The sequence below is a fragment of the Mercurialis annua genome, linkage group LG4, assembly GCF_937616625.2.
Source record: "Mercurialis annua linkage group LG4, ddMerAnnu1.2, whole genome shotgun sequence".
Taxonomy (NCBI): domain Eukaryota; kingdom Viridiplantae; phylum Streptophyta; class Magnoliopsida; order Malpighiales; family Euphorbiaceae; genus Mercurialis; species Mercurialis annua.
The window spans coordinates 22,163,884-22,185,000 of record NC_065573.1 but is presented as its reverse complement, the minus strand read 5'-3'; the positions used below and the strand labels follow the sequence as shown (position 1 = coordinate 22,185,000).

Sequence of the window (21,117 nt, the reverse complement as noted above, 5' to 3'; positions counted from 1 at the left end):
TAGACTTGGCGAAAGGGAAAGCGTGACTTAGCATCCGGCTAGCCATGTAGGACGAAATTTCCATTATTCATTTAGGAACGATCAGAGGTTCATAATTGCTAAGTTAAGTAACTATTTTGTAACGAAAATTAGTTTAGTAATCATTTTAAAATTTTAGAAAAGCATGGTAACCTCCATAATCTATTATTTCATATTTTTTTCTATCTTCTATGCATTTTAAAATAAAATAATTAATTAATCAATTAACGCGTAAAGAAAGCGATCTTACGTGGCAGCATAAGAAGCTGCTAGACTTGAGTTGAAAAAAGTTTTGTTTTAATTTAGGAGCCTTTCTCGTTGTACAAAAAAAAACAAGTTGTGAAGAAAAAGAGTGTGACATTGTTTGACAGCACCAACACTTAATGTTGTCCAAAAAGTATTTTAACTTTGGTTTTTTCATTTTCATCACCAAATCTTGACAATCACAAATTCTAAATGAAGATCCCAATCACTTATACATTTTGGATTATATAAAATGACAAATTCAGTAAACCAAATATATAAAAGACTACTCAAATAATCCAAATTTTATTGTGCCATTCACATACTTCAGAAATTCATACTTGTGGCTCTGCTCTATTTTAATGACTTTGTGGACAAATTCAAATATGGTCCCATAATTGCATGTGTCGTTATTTTATTGCTATTGTTTTTTAACAATAAGAGTGCTTCCCAATACTAAATTGTGGTGGATCTGATATACCATTCACTGGAATATTCTAAAATGATTGCTGAATTAATTATTGTTATATGAGATATAAATATTTCAAGAAAACTTTCCTCCTGCAGTTTGTACTCGAGCCCTTATAATCATTTGTTGAACAAAAATATAAAAAAGTTGAAAATATAAAAAAAATTGGAAGAGTAAAACATGAAAAAAGTAGAAACGTAAATTAATTTTAAGGCTAAATCCATGGTTTTAAAAAGAAAACACTCTTAACTTAGTAATTTAACTCGTTTTACCTCCTTAAAAGAATTGTCAAAAAATAATTAAAATATTATATACATATTGGAGCTGATGTGACAGAATGCCATTAGACAATTTGAAGTTGAATGAGTAAAATGAGATAAAAAAAAAGCCAAATTTAATATTTGTTTTGAACTGTGAATTAGATCTTAACTAATCTTTTATGCCAAGTATTAAAGCAAAATGAGTAATTTCTGATTTATTTTAGGAAAATAGACAATATGCTCCTATCGTTTAGTGTGTGGAGCAAGTAGGCTTTCTTTAAAATTCAGATCTAAATAAACTTCTAACGTTTCAAAATCAAACCATATAAACCACTCTATGTAAAACAGTTTACAAAACGTTAGTTTATACTTATGTGGAATGTCCATGTCATATTCCACGTGTCCAAAAGGGAGCAAATAAGCCATATGGTTTATGGGGGAATAAGTATGTCGTTTTATGAATGTTCGATCTCAATTAAACTTTTAACGTTTCAAAATCAGTACATTCAAACCCCTTTATCTAACATCATTAATAAAACGCTTTGTGTCGTTATTCAATGCCTACATAGAGTGTCTATATTATTTATATTTCAAATTAAAAAATCACGTAGCTTACCCATTTTAAAGTTAAAAATCTATATTATTTTTGAAATAAAACTTTAAGGATCTTTTCAGTCCCTTTTTATATTATATATTTCCTCTCCAACTCTTCTTCTTTCTTCTGCTGGTTCTCTATTCATGTCTTTTTGTCTCTATCAGACATCATTTTACAGCTACCTCTATTCAAGACTTCAAACACAGTTAGATTCGAACTAATGAACACACCATACGTCTGTTTATTTGAATCCAGTTGGGTTTAAACAGACGTGTTGTTTGTATGGAAGAACTATGTATACCATTCGTCTAAAGTCTCTACATGAAAAATAGCTAAAAGGATCCTTAAAATGTTATTTAAAATATAAAATGTTTTTTAAACTTTGAAATTGAGTAGGACACCTGAAATTTTTTATTTGAAATATTAAATAATATGGACATTCCATGTAGGTACGGAGAAACGTCACAAAATGTTTCGTTAATAATATTAAATAAAATATTTGGTTGTACAGATTTTGAAAAGTCAAGGACTTAATTTAGATCGAAAATTTATAAAGAGTCTACTTGCTCCCGCCCTAAACTATAAGGCATGTTTTTTCCGTTTGTCCATGTGGAATATGATATGCACATTTCATGTAGCCATAAACTAAACGATGTTACACAGAGGTTTTATATGGTCTGCTTTTGAAATATTAGGGGCGTAATTGTAATCTGAACTTTAAAGAGGACCTACTTACTCCACATTATATAGGGGTATATATGCTTCTTTTTCCATTTATTTTTAAAGGAGCATGTGCTGATGAATATACTTTTGTTGTTTAACTGCCACATGTATTTTCCTTTTCTTTTACTACTACTAGTACTAGTACTAGTATTGTTATTATAATAATTATTTTATTTGAAATAATATTTATTTAAAGTTTCATTGATAAAAAATTTAAACTTTTTTGACATTTTATAGTTCTAACTAAGGTTTAAAGTTTTCAAAATTTTATTTTAGTTTTAAACATTTGTGGCGATATTAATTAATTTGTCTTAATTAATGTATTTATCTTAATTAATATATTAGTGTGTGTCAAATCCGCTCTATGCCTTCAAAACAATATATCGTGGAGATTATGGGCTGAAAATTGGGATAAAATTATTAAAATGTTAAGAATTTTATTAGTGCAAAAGGTTATAAGTTTAAATTTTCTGGTCCATTATATTGTACCATGTAAATATGATTAAAATTGCAGTGCGATCTCATATTTTATTCTTTACTCACTGAATTATTAGAAAGACATTGTCACTATTTCTAGCGTTGGAAGAGAATAAATTAGATGAAACAATTTTTTTAAGCTAAAATTTTAGTTAAAATTACAAATAGTTTAAAAAAATTAAACTTTTTAATCTATTAGATCATACCATATCGGTATGATCTTTTTTGAAAATATAAAAGCTACCGCCTCTAAACAAACTATAAAAGGTCATCTACTCTAAACAAAAAATATAAAAGCCACCTGTAATTATATATGTACATACGTACTATTAAGGTCACATGGAATTGTGTATCTCTAAGAAAATCAATAAAAAATCAACAAAGTTGTATCACGTCATTTGTATACCAAATCAATAAGACGTTTGCTATAAGAACCTATATAATAATAAAAAAGATAAGTATAATTAAAAAAAAAATTATCACAAATATTTAATGACACGTTATATACCCCAAGATTGCCTCCACGAATAAATAATCTAGTGGTGTTGCGAAATCCAACTATAAAACCAAAATGTAAAAGGATTTATTTCTCTTTGTGGGTTATTCATATTAACACATGAATAATGCGTGTTTCAATATATAAAAACAAACATTAAAGTGGCAAATCACCAATAAAATTTAAATGGAACGTAGTAATAGAGAGGGAAAATACTATTTAAATCGATTTTGAGTCATTTTTTGACGTTTTATTTTATTTTAAAAATATTTATTAATATCCTATATTTAATAGTTATTGATAAATCACCAAACTGGATCCGATTTTCTAAACCTGCACAGACCAATAAACAGAGGTCAGAAAGAACTTCCGGTCACCGAACTTTGCTCTGACGCTCAAGTACGTTTTAGTGAGGAAAAAAAGAAGAAAAGAAAGAGAAAAGAAATGTGTTGAAAAAAGAATTACATAGGCACATAAGGTTCCTTTATATAGTTATGGCTCATGTGCAAACCTTGTCTTACTGGCTGATTCTCCTTCTTATGGTCCCTATTTTCTATTATGCTTACGTGGCAAGCTCTCCCGCATTTGGCGTGGTTTTTTAGGTGCATCAGGCGTAGGAAACTTTATTTTTGTACTTGTCAAAGGATCTTTTGTGGTCTCAGAATTAGTTGCACGTGAGTGTGGATTCTTGTGACATCCTGGAGCTCGTCCTAATGGCCTCGTTTGACCGAGCTTCGAAGTTGGACATCGAAGCTCGGGTGGTATCCTTTGCTTGCTCTTGTCCGGTCCTCAGACGAGACCATCTCATGGCCTGGTGATCCCCTGCTAACTAGGCCGATAACCTTGTCGTGCCAGATCCAACCTGCGATGCCGAGCACCACAGGCAGAGGAGATGTATTTACAAGCTCTAAGCTCGAGCTTCGGGCAAGGTGGTACTTTGTTCATTGTTACTCGGTGCCTTTCATAGACACTACATCGGTAAATTACTTGACTTAGCGATACTTGTTTTTGGCAAGATTGCTTCACCCATACTAAATGTTATCACTAGTCCCCCCAGTATGCCGGATAATTATGTCCGAGTTAGTGGTGGTTTGATGAATTGGCACAGTCATGTATACAATGGTTTATACAGATAAGATTGTTCCAGTATTCTAAGCGGTTCTGACACCTGGCCCGTTGTCAGGTGAGTGAGTGAGCTGCTTTTAGGGTTTGGATATAATCTTGAAATGATCAGAACAGAACCGCAATAGATCACGATGGATGTGGTAGGAGCAGTCCAAGAAATCGAAAGCAAAATGTCAGCGGAAACAAGCCTACAATAATAGATGTTTATAAGCTTTTAAGAAACACTACAAATAAACTACTTCAAAACTTTTTCTAAATTAATTGTTATTATATTTCTTTTAAAATCCAGCAGTATTTTTTTCTAAAAATAAACATCACCAAAACCCAGCAGGCAAACAATACATGTTCTAAAATAACCAACAAAGCAATTCATCTCAAACTACCAGCCTAATTTGGCAATTAAAAAATTATTTTGCCTCATTCTACAAACTAACTTCATTTCAAAATTAAATGTAATTAACCTAATTAAAACAACAATCAGCAATTAATTAACCTAATTAGCACTTATATTATAGCATATATCTAATTAACCTACTTTAATTCAATATATCTAATTAACCTACTTTAATCAATTAATTAATCAATTATAGCACTTATACTTTAATCAACCAATTAAATAAATTAAATAAATTTACTAATTATATAATTAAACAATAATTATAAAATATTTAATTAATTAATACAAATAAACTACTTTTAATCTAATTTAACTTAACAATTAACCTAAAAAATATCAATTAAATACACACACACACACACACACACACACACACACACACACACACACACACACACACACACACACACTAAAATTATATTCTAATTAATATAAACCCTAATTGTAATTACATTAATTAACTAACATAATTTTAAATTAAATTAACCTAATTAATTTATAATCTAATCTAATATACTAAATCAACCTAATTAAAATCATCTAAAATCTAATTAATTATCCTAATTTAACAATTAGATAACCTAATATACAATTTAATAATTAATAAAATAACTAAATTGCAGCAAATACTAACTGGAGGAGCAGCGGGGGAGTTTAGCGCCGACAGTAGTGGAGCGGTAGTGGCAGGCGGCTGAGGTCAGCAAAAAACAAAAAATCCACCGGTAGTGGAGCGGAGGTAAGTAGAAAAAAGGGGCAAAAAACGCAAAATTCCACCGGAAAACGAACCCAATAACGAGACAATGTGAAAAAATGAATAAAGAGTAGCGCTGGTTCTTCAACGTCGTCGAAAATGGCAGAAAGGAGGGGAGCGGCGCTGGTTTTCAATTTTTGTTTAAAGAAGAAAACGAAATTGAAAGGGTTGTTGTCGATTAAATTTTTCTAATTTAGCGACGAATTTAGTCCGTCACTAAATTCGTCGCTAAATTAGAACAATTTAATGAACACACAATGTTTCATTTGAAGGTTTAGCGACTGATTATGACATCCATCGCTAAACCTTCAGATGAAACGTTGCGTTTCAATTTCAGCCAAACTTCGGGACGAATTTGAACATATGTCGCTAAATTTGGCTGAAATAATTTTCCCCCTAAGTTTTCGCCAAAATAGCGACGGATTGGCGACGGATAATCCGTCGCTAAGTTGGCGGGCTCAATCCCGCCCCATTTTTTCACACAATAGTTTTGAGTTATGTTGCTAAGCATGTCGCAATTATGCGATTTTAGATCTGTCACTAAAATTCGTCGCTAAAACAGTATTTTCTAGTAGTGTTGCAATTGAGGCAGTGGATGCCTTTTGGAATTATGAGTCCTGCCATCTTACATAGATATTAAGAACTCACATGCCAGTTTGTTGGCTGCATAATTTGAGTGGATAAGACCACTTGTGGGATTTCTTAAGATTAATTACGATGCTTCGACTTCTTCAGTTAATAAATGCAGTTTTGTTGCAGCGGTTGCTAGAGACTTTTCCGGATTTATCATATCTCGTTTTCACGCTTATTTTAAGCATATTTGGGATCCATGAATATTCAAGTTTTGGCTTAACGAGAATCGATGAATTGAACTGCTTCATGCTTTTGGAATAATGTTATTTTTAGGGTGACGGCTGCAGGTTTCACATGTTGTTAATTCATCTGCGGTGTTAGATTATCACACTTGCTGTATCTTTCATGATATTCGGCGCCTCTGTTCTCGGTTCACTTCGTGTATAATTCAAGTTGTCGTATTAATACTGTAGCTCATGATCTAGCCACATCCGTTAAGGTTTCCTATCTTTGTCACTTGTAAATTTACTTTATTCTATCTTTAACTACTATTTTTAAAAGAAAAAAGAATTATCTTGTCAAACATAAAAAAAAAACTAAATGTTTTTTGATAATTGTGGAGGGAGAGCGTTTGTGGGAGAAAATGAACCCACGACCTTGACAGTTTGCTGTCCGGCGCTTATACCATTTGAGCTAACAGCTCGTTGGTAAAATAAAATAAAATTAATTGAGTTTAATTTTTTAAATAAGTACGAACTAGTTATCGTTCAAATAATATAAACACTGTGCAGTATTCTATCAAGATCGTGAATTCTATTTTTTCCACAAACGCTTTCGATTTTTAATTATAAAAAGCAAAACATAACAAATAATAAAATTAAATTAATTGAGTATTATTCATAAGAAAGATTGAGTCTAATTTACTAAATTGGAAAATATTATGAATGCCATGAATAATTAATTTTCTTTATCAAATGTGCATTTAATTTTAATCCAGTTAATTTATTTTTTTAAAACACAATGAATAGGGCTAAGAAGCACGGAAACTTCGATAAAGTTGTGTTTTCCGTTTCGGAAACGTTTCGGAAACCGGAAACTCTTGGACACCTGTACGAAACGTTTCGGGCCGTTTCCGTAAATAATAAAAATTAAAAATTTGTAAAAAAATTAAAATTATTACCCACAAATAAAAAAATCTAACTAGTTACTCATAAATTTTACATTCGCATTACCCACAATACATCAAATATACTTATTTGTGTTGAATTATATTATATTTTTTTATATAGTTATACAATTTTAAATATTTAGTATATTAAAATGAATTATTTTATATATTTATCATAAATATTTAGATAATGTTTTTATAAATATATCCCTATATTTTTGTTATTTGCACGTTTCCCCCACGTTTCGTGTCCTTCATTTTGAAAAAAATTTGTTTCCCCGTGTCCGTTTCGTATCGTTTCCGTTTCCCGTTTCCATTTCCGTGCTACATATTGGGGGGGAGTAGATAGACATTTGACTATTGTTTTCTAAATTTCGGTTTTAGATCCGAAGCCACCGGGTTCGATTAAAAACAATTAAACAAAGCCGGTCCAAACCCCTCCGCCATCCAGTTCCAGTCTTCCAGACCAGTGGGTGTCCGGTTTCGAGTTGATTTCGATCGGTTCCTTAACAACTAAGTTAAGGGTAATATCGTCATTTCAAACCAAAAGAGGGAAACAAAAAAAAGATATCAGCTTTTTACGGTATCGTATTCGCTCTATTTCATTATAAACCCTAGAAATTGAATTGCTTGTAATCCCAAATTTCAAAATCAGAAGATAAATCAACAAGAAAGAGAGAAAGGGCATCATGGGGCTATTTTCTAATCGGTAATTTTCTTTTCAATTCTTTAGATTTATACCCAATTGTACTTTTTTTCAATTAATTAGTTTTTGATTGGTTACAGGATTAAAAGGGAGAGCTTGAAACCAGGAGATCATATTTACTCATGGAGGGCTGCTTATGTTTATGCTCATCACGGTATTTTTGATGTACCCAATTGTCATCTTTTTGTGGGTTTGAGGGATCAAATGAAATAAATTGTGATCATGGGTTTTTATGCACTTGAAAACAATTGCAATGGATAATTTAGTAAAGTTTACTTCTTTTGAGTTTTCTTGATTTTCAATTGTTTTTCCAATCCTTTGTAATATTTGTATTTTATAAGATTTCTAAGTGTTGTCTAGTTTCATTATGAAATATGATATGCTGTTAATGATTCTGTCTTTACATTATGTCATAGCGTTTTCATTTGAATTTTTTTAATAAATTAGTCAACTTTTGAACGGATTAGTGATTTTGCCTACATCTCTTAGATAGGAGCATTGTTGTTACCCTTGCCATTCAGAATATGTATTCGCTGTGTTCGTTTTCTCATGACTATCAACTATCATAATTGTTGTTTCGGTTTCATGTCCTACTCGGCATGTTTTTAAGTTAAATTGTCTGGAACAATGTTTGAGTCATGGGAATAACTGGTCAGTTTTGCGATAAAGAATTTCACTCTAAACTTTTGCCTTGTTGCTTATTGGGTTTGATCTTATGTAACGGTAATAGTGAAGTGTTATCCGTTTGTGTAAATGCACCATACTTCTGTAATGCTAAGAGGCAGATAAATGGAGGTTATTTTCTTGTCGATGCCTGTATTCCTGAAATCGGAATTTTTTTTAATTTCCTAATTTAAATTTAAATTGTCTTCCCCCAGAATGTGCCTAATTTTATATTTCCTTAAGTATACGAAGTTCAACATTTATTAATTTTGTTTGCATTTAATTTTTTATTCCCTATTTGATTATTTCCTTTCTTTTATTAGGAATTTATATTGGGGATGATAAAGTGGTTCACTTTACCAGACGCGGTCAAGAAGTAGGAACAGGAACAGTGCTGGATGTCCTCTTAGTTAGCTCAACACCAGCTAAATCTCATGTGACTTGCCCCGAATGCACTATGCAGGAAGATGGGCATGGAGTTGTTCTCTCATGCCTTAACTGCTTCCTTGCTGGCGGTATATTATATCGCTTCGAGTATGATGTCAACCCTGCTCTCTTTCTTGCAAAGGCACGTGGCGGAACCTGTACACTTTCTCCTGCAGATTCGGATGATATTGTTGTACATCGGGCAAAATATCTTCTTGAGAATGGTTTTGGATGTTACAATTTGTTTAAGAACAATTGTGAAGATTTTGCGATTTATTGCAAAACCGAGCTACTTGTTATTGATCAGGGAACAATGGGTCAGAGCGGCCAAGCAGCATCTATTATCGGGGGGCCTCTTGCAGCTGTTCTATCCACACCATTGCGTCTCCTCACCACCAATGTGTATGGAATGGCGGCAACAGCTGTAGGAGTTTATTGCGTTAGCAGATATGCTACGGATATTGGCATGAGGAAGGATGTGGTGAAGGTCTCAGTGGAGAATATGACAAGAAGATTGGCGGGTCAGGCCGTTGCAGCATTAGGTGCGCCAATCCAAGAGACGAGGTAGTTTTTGATTCTTAATAACTATATTAAACTAACTAATTGAAACTGACCTTTGTTCTCGGTCGTTGTTGGTTTGGTTTGGACTAAAATGATTTCAAGCAAGCATGTAAGTTGCTGCTGCTTTAAAATGGCTTCTGTTGTAACTTTACCTGCTTCGGACTATATTCGAATTTATTATGAAGTATGATTCGCAAATATATTAACTGTGTAGTGTTGTAAGACTATAAATGTTCCTCCCGCCGAAGTGCAGGTGGTACTCTACTTTCATGTTTGTGAAAGGGTGAAGGTACATTTATGACACTAATATTAAGTTCTGAGTTTATGTTGGATCGTAAGGGGACGTTTTATGTTTTTTATTGTGATGTTTATACCAAAAATATCATTAACATCCAACTATAATTTCGATCCTAACATTAGGGGTCATGGATGTACGGACATTTGGTCGATGTGAAATCTATAGTTTAAAATTTTCATACCTACACACTGGATATGTGAATGTTCACTTCCATAAAAAAAAAGTGGTGGATTAGAATAGTTATAGAACAGTTATATTTTAGTTTTGGAGAGGAGGCTTATTTTAGAAAAATTATAAAATATTTAACACTATGCCTGTTTTACACTGATAAAAAAGATCCTCTTTTACCAACGAGCTCTTTACTCAAAGCCGCCTGGCTGATGTCTACAAATACTAGTTGACAAAACTGACATATATTTGTACAAGGATATATCTTTCACGTTAGAAACTACTGCACTATTGAGATGGAGCAGACGGTGAAATTACACTCATTCGCGTTGATTCATATCTTCAGTGCTATTCGTCTCCTACACCAGAAGAACTCCATTTATACAGCCATTATTTTCGAGATTATTTGTTACTTGAGCGTACTTCCCTGAATCAAGAAATAGATAGAGGTGTTACAAGAAAGCAAAGGATAACATAATGGAGGAAGGTAGAGTGAGAAATCGGGTAGGATAACATAATGGAGGAAGGTAGAGTGAGAAATCGGGAACGGACTTACCCATACAACTTTGTCAGCCGGTGTAACTAGACCTAATTCGCTGACATTCACCTGAAATTCACACAATAAGAGATACAAGAATATCCACATTCACTGTGTATGACACAAACAGACTCCGTGAATTAACTTTCATTCGTGTTGTATTTTCACGGTCAATCAGATATGCAGGAACAGCTCCTTCCTGAACATCATCGTCCACCTTGCGCCTAGATGCTGATTCCTCATGCATGGCCAAGCTATTAACACAATAGAAAAGAAATATCAATAAGCTAAAGTGTCAATAATCACTGATTTATTTACCAGGACACAAATAACTGATACTATATCATAAACGAAGCAAATTTTCAAGCAACTGCAATCACAAAACAAGATATGGGCTACGTAAATACTGCAGAAACAGTTAACAAAGACATCAAGATCACCATAACCACAAAAATCCTAATAGATATATCAAACACATCAAAAGTTTCTGATAATAATTACAGCAATAAATACTATCATGGCATTACTGGCAGATCGTTTCATAATTAGCATTTTTTTTCATTAACATTTTTTTCCTACTCCAATTACCATAAAGGTAAAAAAGAGCTTCGGCATTGACAGAGCCTCTATCAAGCTGACTCCAATTAGACAAAGTTTGCCATTTAATCTATAAATGCACAGCTGAACTAGGCTTAAACAACGTTATATCAAGCTTCAATACTCGGATTTTTTTTTTTACGTAAAACATCAATTATAGCACAACAAATGGAATGTTTTAGAAATCAGCATACGCCATATCAAAATATAAGCAATTAAACGAGATTGAATTATAGAACAAACCGTGGTGATTGTGAATTAAATTATCAGATTAAGGTTCAGCTGATTGTTCTTTTTGTGTACAGAGAGAAATTCTAATTCAGGGGTTTAATTATGATTATTTATAAAATTCACCCTCCGTGCGACGTCAGTATAGAAAATTTTTTGACCCGATTTTGACAAATTCGAAATAAAAATGATCCGGTTTTGTTAATTTAGATGTTTTTGATATTTCGTTTATTTTTTTAGTTGGGTTTTGAATACTTGATCGACGAAAATGTAGACTATTGGGTCAGTGAATGGGAGACTTCATACGGGCTTTGATGTTAGCCCAATTAAACTGGGTTCAAACCTTTCTCCATGGACCTCCATGAGCCTATTCCACTTAACTTTGAGAAGAGACGGTGTAATTAAAGCCCAGCCCAACTCATTAAGATCAGATCAAATTACTACTTTTTCTATATTTTGAAAATTTATTATTTTTTAATCAAAAGAAAAACATTATTGTTTTTATACTAATATTTTGATTTTACATAAGTCAGGTCATCTCTAACTCTCTTTTATCTCAAAGTAATTTTATATGAAATCAGAGTAATTTTTTTAACTACAAATTGTATCTCTAATTTTTAAAAAATATTTTCACCATATAATTTTTTATACTATTATTATTAATATTGTACTACTTTGTTATTTTAACAATTTAATCCACATATAGCGTTAGGATGAAATTGTAAGGGGCTAAAAGATCGAAATTTGTTGAAACATTAAACTTATTTTTGTGTTAGCGCGAATCATGAGTCCATTTCTTATTATTATTGATGGTATATTGGTAGAAATAATACAGACTGAGCCTAAGTGATTTACCAACTATTTTTCTCTTTTGAATGTGCAGGTTAAACTAATTATGCGGCCAAAAAAGGGGAAATCGTACTAATAATTAAGCAAGGAAGGACAAGAAAAGACATGAAAATCAGAGGATGTATGTTTTATTGACAATATGAAAACAAAAAAAATGAGAGTAAAGAGTATGTGTTTGGCTAGACAGTAATTGGAATTATTTTTGTCTGGAAACTTCAAAAATAATGAAAAATTGGGCCTCCAGAATTCCAAATGCACATGCAAACTTGTGCAAATCATAAGACCCATGTTCCCATATTTCCACATTCTTTCTCATCCTGCCCATTATTTTGTCTCTCCAATAATCATTTTACCAAACAATCAATTAGAAATTTTTTCAGGATTAATTGTTAATATTTTTTTTGAGAGGAAAAAAAAAATTGTTACTATTTCTAAGAATTTAAATCAGAATTATTATTTTTTCATAAATTTTAAAAATTATTTTGATTTTTCCGAATATTATAGTTTCTTTTAACTAAAACGCCCTTTAAATGAAAATTTTAATTATATACAATGTAAAACAATTAAGGAAGAAATAATTTATCATACCTAAATTCATGAAATAATAATAAATGACTTTTAAGTTCTGTTTGAATTGATCTAATTTATAAAAATTCAACTACAACAATGCTAGTAGCAAATAAAAACCACTCTTTAAAACCTTAGGTTTGAGGAGGTAGTTTTTCGGCCTCTTGACCGGATAACTACCTCCTCCATTTATTTTTCTTTATTTTCTTACTTATCTACTTATTTTGTTCAATAAATCTTTTCTTTTAAAGTTTCTTAGGATTGAATAATATTTTTAGGATGGTTTTTTCTTGTTGCATGTCGGATTTTTTTGGGTCATCTTAAAGATCTATGGTGTTTGTTGGAGCTCATATTCAAACTTTTTATGATTCAAGAAGTTTTGATGTGGATAAAGAAGAAAATACTAGATCTATTTTGTTGATTCTTGTTGAAGTGCAAACTTGTAAAGTAGGAACATATAAAATCGAACGGTTTCACGGTTCAATCGGAAAAAAGAAAAATGAAGTCCCGCTCCTCCCTAGTTGAGGGCCTCAAATCAAAAAATGGAGGCAACGCTTTAGCGGATCAAAGACTAGTTTTCCTTTCATTTTTCGATTATTTGTTACTTGAATTCTTATGATTTTCTTTTCTTATTTGTTTGTTGTTTAAAGTTTTGAAAGTTTTAATGGTGGTTTGTATAAGACTTTCAATACTTTATAAGCTTCATGTATAACTTTACTCATCAATCTATCTATTATCTCCAAAAAAAAAAACTACAACAATGCTAGAACAAAAAATTTAAAAACTCAGTTAAAACAAAAATTCATCATTATTGTAAACAAAAAAATATTATGTCTTAATAAACTAAATTATTTAAAACATATTCTTATTGCTTATCAATTTCGAACAAAAAGAAAATAAAGTGTATGCTATTTTGTATTTTCATTCATTTTATAAATATATAAAAGTTAGGCATGCAGTTATATAATTAAAATATTTGCTATTATCACCCCCTCTGCAGATCCTGGTGAAGATTGGTTTTATTGGGGTTTGACCAGCTCCATCAATTTCTTCTGTTAGCTATATTTATAATTTGCATGATAATCATTATTGGAGCGAGGAGGACAGCAAGTGGAAGACAATATGGGGGGAAAAACGACTTGCAACAGCATAATTGGAATGACCTCTTCAACACTACCTGTTGGTGTCTTTTGAATCAGCGTAACAACATCATTTTCATAGCAGAATATTGTAACTCTGATGAAATCATTTACTTGATTCGGTCCATGGTGAGCTATACGATTCAGGCCCATCGCTTCGTTCTTCTTTCGACACTAGCTGTTGTTCCTCAAAATTCTTGCCTCGTAGGTTGGTCTCCGCCTCCTTCGAACTGGATCAAGATTAACTCGGATGGTGCAGTTCGGTCTCCGAACAACAATGCCTCCTCTGGTGGCCTAGCCCGCAACAAAGATGGTGATTTTTTTTGGATTTGGAGACACAATTGTAGATGCTTTGTGCTCAAGTTGAACTTTGGGGCGCCCTTGATGGTCTTAAGATAGCTTGGAATAAAGGATATCGTAGTTTCATCCTTAACATGGATAGCAAGCTCGTCGTTGATGCCCATCTGAAGAATGTTCATCATTTCAACATGAATATGTCCCTTTTCAGCGCTATTATGACTATTCTGAACAGGAATTGGAACATTGTTATTCGCCATACGTATAAAGAAGATAATCAGTGTGCGGATTGGATGGCTAATTATGACTTCTCGCTCGCTCTAGGACTGCCTATCTTCGAAGTTGCCTCATGATGATATTATTGGAGTTTCCATCTCTAGGATGTGTAGAACTAATTGATCTTCTCGGTTTTAGCATTTCCCAATAATCCAATAAAAAAACACAAGAGTTCATTTACAATTGCATGATATGATCAATTTTAATGTGGATTTTGACAAATTACAAGGAGAATGATCATATGAAAACTGTTAAATAAAGAAAAAAATAAAATTCTTATCTAATAGTTGAGTTAATGTCATAAAAATTCACCAACTGTATACGTTTTTTTTTAATTTTAATCACGCAGTTTAAATTTTCTCATTTTCATGCACGAATTACCATTTTTTCTCAAATTCATGCACGGTGCTGAGGTGTCACGGCTCCATTGGTGTAATTCGCTGAGGTGGAGGTCATTTTACACCAATGAATGAGTGACACCTCAGCACCATGTATGAATTTGAGAAAAAGTGATAGTTCGTGCGTGAAAATGAGAAAATTTAAACCGCGTGATTAAAATGAGAAAACGTGTAAAGTTCATGATTTTTTTAATATTAACCCTTAATAGTTTTAATTTTTTTATATAAATTCAATAAAAAGATTTAATGTTTAGTAGTTTTAATATATGTTAAAAATAACAATATTTTTATTAATTGTACAATTTCATTTTAATTTTTTAATGTTTTAATAATGAATTAAAAAATATTTACATAAATAATTTTTTTTGTTAGAAATAGAGTTAAATTATACCAATTGTTAGCAAAATTAAAGGAAATTAATTACTATTATATTAATTATTTTAAAATTAGACAATCACATCATGTGAATGTTGAAATTGAGCCCCAAATTTCATATGTACAACTGAGCTTAGCTTAATGGCTAAGTGCTAAAGTACCACAAATTTTGTCAAAAGAATAATACCACAAGGTCCACAAATCAGTTTTTTTTTTGGAAGATACTAAACCTTCATTAATGAGATAAACGACTTATAAAAATTTCGAGTCTAGCCACACCATTTGTGCTAGCGGGTTGTTACAAAATTCTCTATTTCTAAGGGCTTTTTTGGCAACTCTATGTACTACGCAATTACAATTTCTTCTAAAAAAGAAAAGGAATAGCCTTACAAATTCTCACACAGTTTCCTGTAATCATTCAATATAACATCACAATTTCTATCTAAATTTGAACCATACTTTATGATCTCAATGATACCTTAGGCGTCACCTTCAAAAATTGTATTCTGCAGCCTTAGTCTCATTGCCAAATTAATACTCGCCCGTAAAGCTAAAGCTTCTATCAAAGATGGAGTGGCAGCATGTTGGACGTAGAACGCGTAGGAGCTCAGAATCTTGCCTGCAGAGTCCCTAGCTACACAAGCTCCTGAACCGGTCCTGCTAGCTGCGATAAACGCACCATCAAAGTTTATTTTGGTAGCAAGAGGAGGAGGAGGCTGCCAACAGCTTGGAAGAGCTTCTGGGTTAGGAGCAGCAGGTAACCTTTCCACATTAGTTGCCTACTGGAATTCATGATAGGAGTACGCTGCTTCATTGAGTACCTGACAAGCATCTTTGAATTCTTCTCTGAAAATGATCGCATGTGTAGACAAAGAAATGGAAGGTAATTAAACCATGTGCAAATATACATTTCAGTCACCAACACCAAGAAGCTTACAAATACACATGGTATAAACTCATGGGCTCGTCGCCGTATAAAGAATATAGAAGTCCTATGATTTTATTCTCAAAACAATGTATAATATTATTATTTTTTATTTCAATAAACATAAAATTAAATGAACTTAATATTTTAAATTTCAATTATAATATATTAGTATTATTATTAAAGTAAGCATGTGAAGATATTGGCATGAAATAATAGTATGTTCATTCCTTTTCAATAACGGCAATGGACTTCCGACGAGTCTGGCTACTTGGATCCAACATGATCTTAGAGGTGTTTCTTATATAATAGAAGCATTATTGCTTAAGTGTTTCTAGGCTTGTGCCTTCTTATATCAAAAAAAAAAACGGCAATGGACCAACAAAAATATATTAGGGGAAGGAGGGGGGCCTCAAATTTAAATAAGGCTTAAATGCACCAAAAATTACCAATTTTCGCGTGTTTCTGATATTTAACATAATTTTTAAATTTTGGCATATTTAATATGAATTTTCCAATTTTTTGCAATTAAGAACACGTGTGTTTTTCTTTGAAAAATAGTGTTATTTTACATCCAAAACGATGCTGATGTCTTTGATTGCAAAATTTTAAAAGTTCATGTATTTTTCTGCCAAAATTAAAAGATTATGTTAAATACTAAAAATACGCGAAAGTTGCTGATTTTTAGTGCATTTTAGCCTTTGAATAATGCAAATGATTATAAAATTTTCTTTATGTTACAACTTATATTTTGATTTTTTATATTTGAAAATTAAACTATATAATTTTTATTTTCATAATAATTTACTCTTTCTATCCATATTTTGTATTAGTCAACTAAATCAAATTATTCTAACTAAAAAATTAATATCATTTTAATTACTGAGCTTATTTTTAATATAAATATAAATAAAAACTATAAATTTATAAAATTAAATATTTTTATAAATTTTATTTATTTAATTTTTACTTCTTTTATTTTTTTATTTTTTTAGAAATTTATTTTTAATTTTTTAATTTATTTTACTTCATTTAGTTTTTAAAACTAAAAAAATTAAAATATATATACTTTAAAATTAAAATATTAAAATAAAAAATTAAATTAAACCCATTAACTCACTAAATCTCATGATAATAAATTTTTTATTTAAACATCAACAATATAAATTTAAGGCGTAAAGTGAAATTTAGTTTTAAAAATTTGATCGTTTCATTTAATTGACTAACACTAAAAATGGACGGAGGAGTAACATGATTGATTGAAACAAATGACATCCACCTCAGCGCATTACACCAATGGAGCCGTGACACCTCAGCACCATGCATGAATTTGAGAAAAAGTGATAGTTCGTGCATGAAAATGAGAAAATTTAAACCGCGTGATTAAAATGAGAAAACGTATAAAGTTAGTGAATTTTTACGATATTAATCCATCTTTAAATGATGTCATGTTATATTTATAATGGAGACATCCAATTCGAAAAATATTAAGGTTGTAATTAAAATTCAAAAAATAATAAGTGACTGTGAAAATCAATGTAAACATCATGGTCGTTTTTATACCTTTTTATTAAAAGCATATCACACCGGAGTGTTATGACGTAAAAAAAAGTGTCACATTAGACAACTTAACGAATATGGATATTCATATCATGTGTCTCTTTTATTAACGGAAAAAATATGAAGGCCCTAATTGAAATTTGAAAACTCTAAAGAGGCTAGATGAGTTTTGAATAAATACTAGGATCATTTTTATATTTTATCTCAAAAAAATAATTAAAATAAATTTTTTTATTCTTCAAATTAAATATTGAAAGGGGTAGTAATGTCATAAAAATTGGCCAACTTTACACATTTTGTCATTTTAATCACGCCGTTAAAAATTTTCATACATCAACTATCATTTTTTTTCAAATTCATATAGCATTTGACGATCCGGTGAAAATTGATGATGTGTTACTATTTGGTTATTTATGACATGTCATTATCCGGTTGGCAATTTAGTAATTTTCGCCGGATTTTTAAACGATATAGAATTAAAAAAAATTGGTATTAATTTGTTTATAAAAATGATAATTTTAAATGGAGCAATTAAAATGACAGAATGTATACAGTTGGTGAATTTTTTATTACGTTAACCTATTATTAAAAATATATTCTCTAAAATATGTCAGTAAAGAAAAATATAGCGCCACCGACTAAATAGTTTTTAGTTAGGAAACAAGACAAATTAAATTAAGGCATACACCATTATCATAGCAACTACCATATTTAAATTAGTAGTATAAATCTAAATGGCGATAATGGATTTTATGCTCTCAATCATCTTTTTGACTCTTTGGATTTTATGCTCTCTATCATCTTTTTCATTGCACAATACAACAAAAAGCTTAACATAAGATATGAGACCCCATTTTTGTCCCTTGCTTTTAAAGCCCAATATCATAAGCTTGACCTTTCTACCGCAACCACTATCGACGATTAAGGGTGTAAGAAAACCAAACCGAACCAAAAACCGAATTAAATTTTCTTTTTAATCAAAAATAATAATCGATTTTTCGCATCTCAATTGTTAATTTAATAATTACGGAGATGTGATTGAACGCACAACCTCTTGATGTATTCAGGATTTCTTAACCATTCAAATTAGTTCCACATTTACCTGAATTGAAAATAGCCAGTTCAGTTTAAAATTATAATCTTTTTATATATTACGGTTTGGTTTGGTTTTAGATTTTATAAAATCAAAAACTAAAAAATCAATATATTTAAAGTTTATATTTTTTTTAACATGACATGAATTTTTTTATATTTAAGTGCTATAATGTCTAAAACATTACAATTTAACTTAGATTTGATTTTTTAATTTTTATTTTTAATTTTTAATTTTTTTTATTATTAATGAGTAAAATTCTAAAAAAAATTGTATTATTTTGCTCCTTCGGTAAATTCAAAAATCGAATATAACCGAACCGATTTTTTTTGTCAAAATTCTAACCGTTTCTCAAATCTTTAAAAAACTGATTCTTTTGATGTTTTCACTTTCCAACCAAACCAAAATACTGAATGCACACCCCTATCGACAATCTAATATCTTATCATTTTTTTCTTGAAACAAAATATATAATAATTTAAAGGTCCGTCAAACTCAAAAACAATTAAACTATAATTTTAAATCTTTATTCACTTTTATATTCTTCATATTTCATTTTATATTTTTAAAATTCACATTATATATTTTATTTTTAAAATATATCAGCGAAACATTTTTAATATTTATATATTATATATATGCTATATATTTTTCATAGACGAAAATAAAAAATAAAAATGTTCAATCACTTTTTTTGTCTAATAGACTGAAAAAATCCTGATTTTTGTTTTGATTTTCAATTCCACCCTGATATTATAATTTTTTCAATTTACCCAATTTTGAATTTTTAATTTTTAGTTGCACCATAAATTAAAAAAACTAAAATAATTTTATTATTATAAAGAAAATGTTTCACATATTATAAAATAGGCTAAACTAGCGACTTCTGGAAGGATGAATATAATTAGCAAAAACTGCAAACGTTTGATATTTTATTGAAATCAACCCTAAATAATACAATAAGTCTTGCTGTTTTTAGGAAATAAACCCTAATTAAGAGTGTTAATTCAAGTGAGATTCAATCTCTTAAAATAAATAAATACAAATTAAAAATAAACATAACTTTTATTAAATTGGAACTTTTCATATATGAGCCCATTCAGTTTTTTAACCAAATTCTAGGCTGCGTCATGTTTTGATTCCACCGTCTCCTAAACTGCGTCGTATTTTGAGTCCAGTATTTTTTGAATTTCGTTAGATTTTGAGTCCATCAGTCATCTTCCAATCCGGTCAAACAATAATACATTTAGAAAATTCTATTTATAAAATATAATATATTTAATTTGCCTCATATAAAACATATTGGCTAATAAACTGAAAAACTACTTATATATTTTTTTCGATAGCACCCTGACCTTGTAAAACGGTCAATTTTATCCTATTTTTTATTTTTGATTTGCAGTTGACATTCTAAATTTTTAAATTGAACTCTTTTATTTATAACTTATTTTGTTTTTATTTTTAACTTAAATGATTTATTTGAATTTGTCCAAATAAAAAATGTATGATATAATTTTATATTTAATTGTTTTAAATTTTTATATCTTTACAATAGTAAAATTATTTATTTTTTTAATTTAAATTTTTATTAAAAGTTAAGATATAAAATAAAATAAAATTGTGTGGTGTTATCGATAAAAAAAATCGGCAATTTTTCAGATTATTAACTAAACATATTCAACTCGCCGGAGACTATTCATAGAATTAATTAAATTAAAATAATAAAAAAAAAATGAAAAGAGCAGAAGTGGTGCAGTTATGTAGTGAGATAGCAATTCAGTGCACAACTTTCAAAGTTAGTAATAGTATGCCACGTGCTATCATTCCCTTCCACATTCTAATTTACAGAAAAAGGAAACTTCATAGTTCATACGATTTCACATTTTAATTGATATTTTATTAAGTTTTTTTTTTTTTTGCCAGAAAGAATCTAGTTAGTGGTTACATATAATATAACATAACTAATGGTCAAAGCAGAAATCTCCAAAATGTATTAGAAGATTTTAACCATTTAAACTAAATTTTATTAACGTATACTTTTTTTTTTTGGATAAGTCCATTTTGTGATCCTTAAACTATATCTATTTTAATTATATAGTTTTTAAATTATTTTTTATTTTTATCTAATACTTTAACTTAGTAAAAAATTATTTTCCAG

General features: G+C 30.2%; 1 protein-coding gene across 1 annotated transcript; it reads left to right on the top strand.

Annotated features, from left to right (window-relative positions):
* Positions 1–7,876: 7,876 nt before the first annotated feature.
* On the top strand, positions 7,877–9,851 carry LOC126679090 (protein LEAD-SENSITIVE 1). Its single transcript, XM_050374032.2, has 3 exons — positions 7,877–8,004; positions 8,082–8,155; positions 8,988–9,851. The coding sequence occupies exons 1-3, from the start codon at positions 7,985–7,987 to the stop codon at positions 9,656–9,658; spliced, it is 765 nt and encodes a 254-aa protein (XP_050229989.1). The 5' UTR covers positions 7,877–7,984; the 3' UTR covers positions 9,659–9,851.
* Positions 9,852–21,117: the final 11,266 nt, after the last annotated feature.